Raw genomic sequence first — 13,371 nt, 5'->3', positions numbered from 1 at the left:
TTAAACATCTTCAAAGTTCATAGAACAAATCTTAGGTTTATTTGTCAATGTAATATTTCCGTACAATACAGTATTTAATAATTTTGTGTACTATTTGTCTAAATTGTGAGTAACGCCCACAACAGGAAACCAAAGTTCGTCATTTCCAAAATATACATAGGCCTATGAGTTTTTAATATAAATAGCTGTTGTACGGAATGACATTCTCTTGACATTTTAATTTTTCAACAACGTGTAAAATAACTGACTAAACTTGGCCTACATTTTCTTTATATATTTTGTGACAATACAAAATAATAAGTTAAAAACCCAAGTTATTTATTACGAATGGAAGGACGGACAGAAGTGAGTTTATGACCGCATGCTGCCTAATATGCCTGGGAATTAAAGCAGTAAGGCATTTCATACAGTAAAAAGTGCCTACATTATAGATAACCAGTAAATTTTAAGGGTCAAAATATGAGTAAATTGTCTTCAAGTTTCAGTTCATTAAATTATTATTGCATCAAATTTTATCACAAAAAACACAGAGCTGACAATGAGAATACATTGAAATTTATAATAAATTACTTGTAAACAGATTCATACTGTCGACAGATATAGGAAGCATCAACTTTCTGAAGTAATGATGGGGATTACAATCATTATTTTCGCCAACTCGTATTTCTTGTCACCAATCTTTGCATTTTCGAGAAAAATTATAACAGTGCTAGAATGTAATTTTTCGAAATTCACCTAAGTCTTATATCTATGTGACCATTTCAGTGTATAATTTTACGATATTTACCTAAGTGTTACAGGCCTATTTATATTATGATCGCTCAAGGGTAAATTCATCTGTAGTCAATTTCGTCTAGAGTTCATCCAGACACGTTCGTTTGCACATTACAAAAACTATGAAAGACCTGCAGGTAGGCGGAGTGGCTAGTTTTATTACCATAAAAATTATTCATTTCCAACGTCCACCGAGGATTTCTGAAAATCCTTAGCCGGTGGAAAGCTTCCTTTATTTTATTTTATTAGTGAAAGGAAGCATTGATCTATCCGTCAGAAGTTCCGTTAGGCTTCCGATAAATAAGCTCTAATATTCCACCGAAATCATCTTCAGTTCCTTGAGCCGACATAGTCAGACTGTTTCCTTGGCAGAAGGATCACCTCTATAATACTAACAATTACTTATAATGTAAGGGTCAAATCGCTAAGGAGGAGCTATGAAACGGGAATTTCAATTAATACCAAGTAATATATCCTTGCCCAATAAGCCTATAACCTTCGTAGAATCTGAGAAGAACTGAACGTCTGTGAAAAGTAGTCAGCTACCTCCCAATTATATGCAAACATTGTGTCCAGCCAAGAAATTTGTGGGCAGGGACCCCGGACGCATCAGTCAATGTCGTACTGGTTTGTCACCGGGACATAAATGAATTCACGGGGAAGCCAAATGTAGAAAGACTTCGAAGAAGATGCCACAATTCTTCCAGAAAACGTTACACGTAAATCGCTTCACTTTCCAGCACCGAGTGTTTTATAGAGCTCCACTTTTTTTGTGAACCTCAATGTTCGAATATCTGTTACCATGGAAAAAAATACCGACCGCCGTTTGTTCTTCTGTTACCTAGAAATCGAAACTGAATCTGAACATCATTCACTGTCACTGTCGTTCCTTCGCTGTTGCTAAGCAAAGAAAATAAAATTTCACACCAACAAATATCCAAGCGACAGAGAGAATAACTGATGGTGACTCTACCTTAGCATATATCCGGGGGTTTATCCAGGCTTTGACGTTGTCTTCCAGATAGCGGGTCGCGAGGTGCGCGATGTCCCGCTGCTGGCTGACAGGCGGAGGTGGCGGCGGCGGTTCGGGTTCCAGATGCGTGGAGTTACTGCCCCTGTGAACATAGCAACCCGTTTCAATTAGAGGAGACTTCAATGCGGGCATAAAACAGGAACCAACAGGAAAAAGAATGCAGTTCTTTATATTATAATATGTTCATATCGCCAAATAATTATGGAATGGAAAGAGAACAAAAGAAAAGAAAAAAGATGTGAAAGAGATAAAAGGAAACTAAAAGAAATAAAATGAAATGAAATCAGAGAAAAGGGATACAAAATAAAGAAAATAAAGATGAAATTTGGAAAAGAGAAAAAAAGAAAATAATCCAAAGACGAAAGTCGAGAAAACATCATGAAGAGGAGGGGAAGAAAAGAAGAGCAGAAGAGGAGCAAAATAAAGGTGAAAGTTGGACAAGGGAGGTGAGGGAAGAGGAAGACAGCGTAAGAAAAGGGATGAGAAAAGACTACTGAAGAAGAGAGAGTGAGTAAAAGTGATTAAACTAGTGAACATAGGCCCTCTAACAAAGAGAGCGTTAAGTTTTTGAGGAATGTACTGAGGTATTAATTTATTATGACGACACTGTAAATCCATTCTAGATAGTCTATATTTCTATAAATGTAATGTACAGAGTAGAAGAGGATCGGTGTACTAAAATTTAAGAGGTGATTCTGCAAATTAAATATAACAAAACTTGTATTAATTTTTTCACAGATGAAGCACCGTTAAGCAGGGAAAAAATAGTCTTTGCCCAATGTTTGCATCGCTCTATTGCGGTAATGACCCGTGAGAAATGGGTGATTGCTATACAAGCAGAATAAAATATTAATATACGTGCCGTTATTTGAATGACAAGCGTCGATTATCGCTCTAAAGCGTGAGTTCAAATCTCAACTAGCTCAAACGAAACTTGGTGGGCAAGCAACGCTACATAATTCGCAATAATTCATATCACAAGTTCAGTAGCAGCTGGAAAGTACTGCACCAATCCAACTCCCAGGAGACAAAACTCTTTGAGAGTCATAAGACAAATATTATGCTGAGGAAATAACAACGGGAACTCCTGAAATTGCGTCTGACACTTGATCATTCGACCATGATACAATTGAAGAATAAAAGAACACTGAAATGTGGAATCATTAAAATATCAGTCATGTTCCCTAACTCTTCCTTGATTGACTCAGACAGCTAGAGAAACCATTCTGCAGTCTTATAAATAAATCTTCTCGTTCTGAATGTGACGTTACAACACAAGACGTTCTTGAGATATGCAAGTGTCTGGAGAGCAGCAGCTCCGGTATACAAAGTCAGGACTCCCACGCCTCGACCACCCGCTCGGTAACTACTTGTTCTAGTATACATGCGCAGTCCGCTTCAATTTACCTGACGTTCCACACTGCAATGACGCGTTTTCCGCACGGTCTGCTCAGCTGATGTTGCTTGACAACTTGATGGTGTGTTCTCTCGATGATCTCGATACAATCTGTATATCACCGCCACATACAATATACGTCATAAACTTCGCAACTCCAACGCGTTATAGCAGAAACGCCTGACAGTCAAACAAAAAGACGAGCCAATTACGAATATATGCTTCAGGACAACCCGGCAGTTCCAAAAAATTTCAGCGGATACGGCAGATAACAAACGCACATCAGCCTATTAAGAATACATATACATCATAAATAAAATAGCATTTCCAACGGGACGGAGTTATACAATCAGAGATCAACCGACAAAAACCTGTTTTCGAGATATTGAACATTGGATTTAATCTGGTTATTTATTACACATAACACTCATAATAATACAAAAAATATCAATAATAATAATAATAATAATAATAATAATAATAATAATAATAATAATAATAGTAATCATCATCATAACAAGAAGAAGAAGAAAAGGCTAAACGATTTTAATAACATACCAGCAGTTGATTTAATATTGCAAAGAAAAATAAATAAATGAATTTTAGGCAATAAAAGAATTTTGCTTATAAACTGTCAGCAGAGTGCAGATATCGCATTCTTGATTTTTTCTGAGTTAAATAATCAAGTCAACAACAGATTTCTGCAAATAGCCTATCTACATTTTTTTTCAAATTGTCGGTTGGTCTGTTATTGCATAACTCCGTCCAATTCACCATCATAGACACAGCAGTAAAAAGTATTTAAAAGCCCCGTATAAAGCTATAGTACAGTTTCCAACTCTGACTTCCTGTCGTTCTTCTAGGGCTCTAGGCGGCTTTTCAGGGATCGAGAATCGCCTACCACTGTGGAGTAACGGATAGCATGTCTGACCGCGAAACGAGCGAGCCCGGATTCAAATCTTGGTTGGGACAGCAGAACTGCAGGGTAACTTTCGGCGTAGGACCTCGGACTCATTTCACCACCATAATTACACTTCCTCTATTTCATCACCATCTCCGATTTTAACTGCTATTTATAACCGATAGTTCTATGTAACCGAGACATGTGCAACCGTTATCATTTCTACAATGAACACAGATTATTATAGTAGTTGCAGTACTTGACGCACATTCATCTTCAAAGTATCTCCCCTATCTTGACTATGCGCTTTTTCCAGTGTAGGTAAAATTGTTGGAAATTCAGTAGTCGTGATAAAACGTTTTCCTGACCCAACAGATGGGCTTGTGTTACAGCTCTTGTACCTTCCTGTGCTGAAGAATACGCAATGTTCGCGAAACTGGTAATTCACACGAAGAAATACTTTGAAAAAATTATAAGTACTGTTTTAACATGACTTCATTTTTAATAAAATATAGTACGGTAACTTGGAGTTACTTCGCTCCATTTTTATGATATTTTAATTAAAATATACTTAGAAAATGACATTTTTACGGAATTATTATTTCTTGATAATTTTATTAACGAATTTGGGTTAAGTATAAGATATTGGTATTACTATGTTCAACAAAAAAAAAAAACTTAGGTTTCTCCATTTACATTTTTTTTAAAAGTGGAACAAAGTTACTTACTGTATATGACGGGAAAACTTTGCACCAGCCTCAAAACCAACATTTACAGATGGAACATTTGTTATGGAACATTGTATGACTTCTATTAAGATACAATACACAATATTTATCAACAGTCATCTCACTAGAGGTTTTGATTTATCTAGAGAAAATCAAAACTCGAGTAGGATTTAACCGACTATTACACGATTAGAAGAAAGTATATAAAGATTAGAAAAATTAAGGTACTCTAATACAATAAAATATTGACTTACTAAAATTATATTTCACTAATGTTAGCTTCAACAAAACGTTTGAACGGAGCTTCCATTTTCAGTTGACTGTATGCGGTAGACAAATTACGATCGCAAAAGCATGTTTTATAGTACCGTAAAAAATTTTCAATTTGAAATGTTGGCAAACAAAGAAACAAATGGTAGGGAGGTGGTAAAAAAAAAGAATAAAACATATAAAAATTAGAAGAAATAAAGTACTCTAATACAAAAAAATAGATATTAATTGACTTACTAAAATTTTATTTCACTATTGTTACCTTCACGAAAATGTTTGAACCAAGCCGCCATTTTCAGTTGAATATCTATGCGGGAAACAAATGAGCATCGCAAAACATGTTTTATAGTACCGTAAAGAATTTGAAATTTGAAATGTTGGTAAACAAAGAAACAAAGACTAAGGAAGTGATAAAAACAAATGCTAGGTAAGTGATAAAATTGTGCGATAAGCAGCCATGATTGGTTGAAAGACGTCCTTTCGTACCGTTTTATTGGTCAAAAGTAGTATGACGTAGTAGAAGCGTAATAATCAAAATAAAAACAAATTTTAATACAGAAAAATTGTAAAATATTCTTATTTAAGTTACAATATTCATACTTGTTTAGGATTATATCCCACAATGATACATCAGCGGATTTTAAACTTTTTATTTAAGTTAAGCAATGTATGACCCCTAGGAGCAAAGTAACCCCAAGTTACGGTATTTATACGCCGTTAAAATATTGACGTGATCAATTTATCCACTACCGAAAGTATACATTTTGATATTCCACCGTATGCTGGAAGTTAACATCTCCAATGTTTCGAAACAGCTGGGGAAATGAATACGCCTGAAGGATCAAATGCAGAACACTATTGGACTTGTTATGCCTGGCAGTTATCATGCCTTGGAGATGTCAAGTTTCAGGACATGGTGGAATACTCGAAAGTGAGCTTCTGAACTGAATCACCAAAGAAATCTAACATCTATCACCCACCACCACTTTAAAGCAACTCATATAAGTTAACGTTATTCTGACAACCACGACCTTAGAGTAATCACTTGTCGTCAATGTTCAATATATACTTGTATGTGAAACTTATTATGGAATATATGGTACAAGAATATAATATTGAGAGAATAGACAAAACGTGTTCAGCCGATCTCAAGACGTGTATGTACCAGAAATTCATAAGTTCTATATACGTAAATAAAAATTTAAATACCGAGCGAGTTGGCTCGGGCGGTAGCGTTTGAGACTTGCATTAGGGAGGTCCCGGGTTCAAACCCCGTGGCCGACCAATTTGACTGAGGTTTTTCATGATTTCCCTCAGTCACAAAGGGAAATGCCGGATTGGAGGCTTACATGCCATGATTCATCCCCACCTCAATCGCCAATATCATGAACATTGATCAAAAACTGTAATCAGTCGCACGAACACGAAGCGATCCACGACACACAATAGAAACAGGAAATCAACAATGGTGACAACGGCCTACTGGTATACCCACAGATTCTAAACACACAATAGGTGACCACAGATGTTAAAGTACGTATACCTAAATAGACTTAACAAAAAAAAGTTTAAGTATCTAGCTACAAGAATTTTAAAGTAAAACGTTTATGATTGAGGGTGAAATAGATAAATCGTTATGAAATATTTCAACATCTGACTTCAATTGCTTATCAACGGCAATGAGTTATGTAACACTATTCTGACGTCATTTGCTTATCAATAGATCAGACTGTCACATTGGTATGGTGTTTGCTAGAGCAAAATACTTACTTTCTTGTATTTATTATATTTTATATTTAAGTGGTGCCATGTTGGTATCACTTGTGAGGTTCAGACCTGTCTTCAGACAGGTGACTAAACAACAACACAACTATTATCTAAGAGCCATATTAATAGTTCCCTAACAAACCAAATCAGATGAAATACTATAATTCCATTCTAAATTCATGTACAGATAGGCCTATATGATATTATTATAGATTTATTAATTTGTCCTACAGAATAATATCTGTAATATTGACAATTAATATTTGAGGAGAAAAATTCGCTCCGGCGCCAGGTATCGAACCCGGGTCCTTGGTTCTACGTACCAAGCGCTCTGACCACTGAGCTAAGCCGAATTCAATCCACAGTACCGGATCGAATCCCCATCCTTCAATGTTTCCCTTTGTGGCATGACTCAAGTTAGGCATATATGTTGACGTATATGTCAAAGGGAAATATTGAAGGAGGAGGATTCGATCCGGTGCTGTGGATTGAATTCAGCGTAGCTTAGTGGTCAGAGCGCTTGGTACGTAGAACCAAGGACCCCGGTTCGATCCCCGGTGCTGTGGATTGAATTCAGCGTAGCTTAGTGATCAGAGCGCTTGGTACGTAGAACCAAGGATCCCGGTTCGATCCCCGGTGCCGGAGCGAATTTTTCTCCTCAAATATTAATTGTCTATATGATATTATTTTCAATGAAGATATCAAGAAAAATAATCATTTATCATACAACACATAAATTGTATTGAATTTATTTCACTCTTAATCATATTCGCAATGCTTATAAATAAGAACCATTTCCTTAAAAATCTAAATATCACAATAATACCCAACCGAGAACATAAATGTTAGTTATATGAAAATCTTGAATATTTAATTAGAAGTTTGGCTAATTACTGCTCCAGTTATCGTTACCACAAGATCCTATCAAACAGATATGACTATTAAAATAATATAATAGTGTTTTAAATGTGTAATTCCGTAGAAATCGACTTTGTTAATGATCTCCTTGTGTCCTTGTTCCCCGCAACTGCTACAAGCGACCCAAGTCCTGTATCTGCCAGCGCATTACTGCAACTGCAGCACTTCTCGATTTATTGGGCCATGAATATTGTAGCAGTACAGGGTGGCACGCAAAGCAGTACCCCGACGAATCAACCAACACGCAGGGCTGGATTTCCTGCTTTCAAATAGAAGGAGATAACACTAAAAAGAATCAACCCACAGTAGACGCTGAAGTTAGCTGCTTGCTTAGTAACAGTAGGCTATTTTAACTTCAAAAGCCCACTTCTCCAGTGATATACTGCAATCTTTTGACTAATTGTATTTGTCCTCCTATCTTCATATCCTCTAGTCTTTCCCCCGCTTTGTCAGGAGAGACATCCGCAGTCTTGATAGAGCCTTTAGCACACAGACACACTTGTCGATAAAGCAGAACTGGAGAGGACTAGAAATACACGACTGTAAACATTTTTATCTCAAGCATTCTCAGTCACAGGAATATTTTTTAACGTGACGAATAACTAAGTTAAGAGAATCTGTTTTTATTTCTCTTCTTAAGGAATTCATGGTAAGAATTTTTATAATCTCTATTACAACATTCCATGGCTGTTTGAAACCCTGAACTTAAACATTAAAAGCAAGTAGGCCAGTTCATCACTGACGATGTTTTATGATGTCAGACGCTAAACTTAAACCAGGAATTCGTCTGGTTACTTGCTGCTTACAAAGATCGTCTATGTTCTGTAAGAGTTTGGTCTCCTGGAGGTAAGGCATGGTGCAATAGCTCTCCGATGCTTCCTCAAAAATAATGAGCATACTGTTTTTTTTTTTAATTTCAGAAAAAAATTTTGGAATTATGGCAGAAAAGGAAGTTTTTCGAGGGTAGTACGCGACCTAGGCTTTAAGGGCTTGGGACTTCGGGCTCGTCAGTGGATGATGCAGGGCCCGGAAAGGATGTCCCGCCTGTCAACGTCGGATTCACGAATGCCATCCGTGTACAATGGCGTACAATAGGTCTAAATGGCCTAAGTGCAAGGATCCATCCCGAATCCACCCTTCGTGAAAACAATCAATCAATGAAGGCACTGCATTAAGGAAAGCAGCAGTTCTTCTTCTCTTGCACACTCACATAAAACATTTATTTTTTTTCTTTAGTTGGTTATTTAACGACGCTGTATCAACTACGAGGTTATTTAGTGTCGATGAGATTGGTGATAGCGATATGGTATTTGGCGAGATGAGGCAGAGGATTTGCCGTAGATTACCTGGCATTCACCTTATTGTTGAGGAAAACCTCGGAAAAAATCCACCCAAGCAATCAGCCCAAGCGAGGATCGATCCCGCGCCCTAACGCAACTTCAGACAGGCAGGCAAACGCCTTAACCGACTGATCCACGCCGGTGGCCATTTATTGTCACTGCTAATTTTTTCATAGCTCACTCACAGCACATAAATACAATGGGTGGATTTCTTCAGTCTACGGAATGGTAGTTTTCATGGTACCAGTGAAGACAAAAGCAGAACTGAAACCATGATATTTTATTTTTATCCACTGCCGTATTTCTTTGTTATATGTACGACAAATCCATTGCTCATGTTTTCTTCTTCACAATTTTATCTTTTAATGTTTCAGACTGCTTGTGTTTGGTTCGATTCCTAAAGATACCTTGTTGCTGTTTCCAAAAGATCTTATTTTCCCAACAGGCACTGTTTGAGATTCGTTCCCACTACGTTTCATATAGTACTTTTGTGTGCCCCCGGGAATCCAAAATTCTCTGACATTATACATAGAACACTTTTCCATTAACACCTTCCGAAGAGCTTTTTTCAGGCTTTGGGTGTTGCAATTTTGTCTCCTTTTGACAACAGAGTCATCAATTATTGCATTTTTACTACTCTATTCAGATTATTTATTTTTATGTGGAGTCATTTTACTTGCAGAAATTTAAAAAATCATAAGAAATTCACTAATTTTCCTAAGCTTCCTATTCTTCATTGCACATGACAAACTGATATCAAATATGATGGATTTATATCTTTGTATATTAAGATTAGTTTGTAAATAGAAATAATATAAAATTTCGGAATATGTATGATAAGAACTTTCTTGTGTTAAATTTTAACGTACCTTGTTAACATGTTTCGACCTATTTGGGTCATCTTCAGAACTTTCTTGTCAATTCTGAAGATGACCCAAAATAGGTCGAAACATGTTAACAAGGTACGTTAAAATTTAACACAAGAAAGTTCTTATCATACATATTCCGAAGTGATACAGTGTTAAAAGTTGTGTAATCAAGATGTATAATATAAAATATTTAATAGTAATAACATAATCACCTTTCTTCGAGAAAGCTGCAGCAGTACAACCGCATCACAGCACTTTCTACACATAAATGGATGGTGAGACCAAACGAGGGTGAGTCAGATCTTGAAACCGTTTACAGAGTTTAAATAGTCTTACATCTCACTTGACGATAAGTGTCAGAGAAAGAACAATTGTTTGTATACATATGAAGTCTGATTAGTGTAATATGTAGCTAGTCGGCGATGTATGCAATGGAGGAGGAAAAGAACTGGCCACCCTACCCATTTTATCTCCTGGCCTAGTTGCCTAGTAAGTGGTGTCTTGTTGTTATCACTTGTGAGGTTCAGATCTGTCTTCGGACAGTTGACTAAACAACAACAACAGGCACTGGATGCCATGTGTGCAGCACACTTGAGAAGTTTCAATGTGGTATATTTTACTCCGTGATAGAACAAATTTCACATATCACTAAATAAGTTATATCACGAAATGAGGTAGCTTTACCCTACAATAACATGAAATAAATTATATCGTAATGTTAAAAATGTACATATTGTATTTTATTGCTTTAGTTCGAGTATAAACATTTCACACAATCATTGTGATTTCTTCAAATACTCTATCAATATTTTTCTAGTCGCTTATTTAATGACATTACCTACTAGATTAATTAGCGTTAACGGAATTGGTGACTTAGCGAGAAATGTAGCAACCAGCACCAAGCCCGTCGTCTCACCCTGTCCGCTCCCACTTTCACACTCACGTCAACTAAATGGACATAGTCCACTTATAACTGCTACAGTAACCGAGCAACGCGATCATTACCATTCAATTGTCTGTTGAAATAACTTGCATTACAATAAGCAGTCCAACCCTGCAGTTACAAGAACCTGCTCCTTGACTTCTATTGTTTTATTAAACGACGCTTTCTAGAGTAGAGATTATTCAGCATCCATCAGGCAACATAAAGAAGACTTCGCTACTAGGAAGTCTGAATAGCGAAGTCGAATAATTTATTTGCAGTTTATTTTAAGACATGAAAATTCTGCGTCTGTATGTGTGTGCGTGTGTGTATGTGTGTGTGTGTGTATATATATATATATATATATATATATATATATATATATATATATATATACTTTCTCATTAAAGTAAGTGTAAACACAATGTGCGAAAATTGAATTTCGAAATGTTCATTACTTATAGTTTTTTTTTCGATTTCCCTGAGACACACAAAGTAGTTTTATGAGTGAAATGTTTGTTTCATTTTGCATTTCATTAAACGAACCATATAGAGACTGTAGCGTGACAGTGTCAAGTAAATTTCGAGATATCAATTAAAAAACAAGTTTTTAGTATTATTGATACAGAAAATGTGATTTTAAACAAGTCATGTGCCTATCTCTATGCTTGGTGTAAAGACATCATAAATTATGGGACAGATTCTTCCACACTCCTCACAGTCCTGAACTGGCTCCTTACGACTGTTGTGTTTTCTCGTCGGTGAAAAATCTTATGAATGAAAGTAGTTTTACAGCCCTGAAAAAGTTGTAACGACTTATGTGAGTTTACAAAACTTGAAAGAGTGGCAAGAAATCTTTCAAAAGTGGTTTCTGAGAATGTAAATGTGCATAGAGAGGGATGGTTATTGTTTTGAGAAAATAAATTAGTTTTTATATATCGGTATCTTAAAGCTTTAGTAGTGATCTTAGTTCCCAGTATCTACGAAAAAATTAATCAGGAAATGATCACATGCAACATAATCTTTTATGTAAAACGGATGTATATTTAAATTTATGTTAAAAAGCAAGTGACGACTGATTCCAAATAAAGTGTAACTATTTTCATCATGGTTTCTTTTCTTACAGAAAATAAAAGCCATCTAAGTAACTCAGTTGTAGCCACCAGCGTAGCTCTGGTGGTAGCGCGTTTGCCTGCTGATCCAGAGATGCGCTCGGGCGTCGGTTCGATTTCCGCTAGGGCTTATTATCTGATTGGATTTTTTCTGAGGTTTTCCCGAACCGTAAGCCGAATATCTTGTAATTTATGGCGAATCCTGGCCTCATCACGCCAAACAGCATCTCGCTATCACCAATTAAATCGAAACGAAATAACTCTGTAGTTGATACAGCGTCTTTAAGTAACCAAGAAAAATAAAACTCAGTTGCCGTAGCACTACAACTCGACTTAAAATCCCGATGATGGCGCAATGTATTTGTGGTGAAAAAGCCAAGGTTGTGAAGGTTTTTCTATACCTTATTTTATTTCAAGGAGTGCAGTTCGGTGTTCAAAGGAGCCACCGAACTGCACTCCTTGAAATAAAACAAGGTATAGGTGTTCTCCCGTTTTCTCCACAACGGCCTCCACAATTCCTCTTTCGCTATCATATCTGTTCCGAAAATCAGGGCACTCACTGCGTTTGGCAGGTCTCATATAGACCGTCCGCAGTGTCAGGTGCTTGCTCCTCGTGGTTTTCCAAAGACTGGTAGACGATGACAGTGATGGTGGGTTCTAGACTATTTCGAACTACGGAGGAAAGGAAGCCTCAAATACGGAGAGGGGAATTGAACGACTCGGGTAGATCTCGGAGATGCGACAGACCATTACTATAAGCATGGCTGTCGGATTTGTTGGCTAAAGAGGAACGTGAGGTGCTGAGGACAGTGGAGCCGGCTTAACGAGCAGCACAATCGCCACGTAACTCATTCTATCATAGATGAATAAAAAGTTTGATTTTGGTGCAATGCTTATGGATAATCTCGTCCCGCCCAGTAATTGCCTATGTCTATGCTTATGTACAATAGTATATTATGATTCAAGGTTGGGAAGTGCTTTTTATAAAATCGAGGAAACGTTTGAAAAACGAGCAGAGCGAGTTTTTCAATTTCCGAGATATTGTAATGCACTTGACATACATGTATTGTACAACATATTTTGCGCGATTGTATTTTTTAATTGCAAATACAATAGGCTATATCGATAGCCTAGATCTAATACCACGTATGTGATTTTTTCCAAAATTTTCAAGAGAGCCATAAAACTATTTATTATTTATAAATTCTATCTATTTGAACCACTGAAAAGCACAATAATCAGTAAGAATTCAACAACGATTCATTACGAATTTATTGTAAATTCGCTTTTTAAGTGCTGCAATTGATATTTGTCGATCACTGACCAGTGAGATAAGAAAAT

The 13,371-nt window shown here is 36.6% G+C and overlaps 1 protein-coding gene across 1 annotated transcript in view; it reads right to left on the bottom strand.

The window, feature by feature from the left end:
• The window catches only part of LOC138706410 (uncharacterized), a 630,831-nt gene that overhangs the window by 211,728 nt on the left and 405,732 nt on the right, over positions 1-13,371 (bottom strand). The window contains exon 4 of the mRNA XM_069835680.1: positions 1,748-1,889. Within this exon, the coding sequence (XP_069691781.1) occupies positions 1,748-1,889 (142 nt within the window). The remainder of the gene's footprint in view (positions 1-1,747; positions 1,890-13,371) is intronic.

This window comes from Periplaneta americana, chromosome 9 (assembly GCF_040183065.1).
Source record: "Periplaneta americana isolate PAMFEO1 chromosome 9, P.americana_PAMFEO1_priV1, whole genome shotgun sequence".
NCBI classification, from domain to species: Eukaryota; Metazoa; Arthropoda; class Insecta; order Blattodea; family Blattidae; genus Periplaneta; species Periplaneta americana.
The sequence above is the reverse complement of the archived record's forward strand: the minus strand, read 5'-3'. Positions and strand labels throughout refer to the sequence as shown.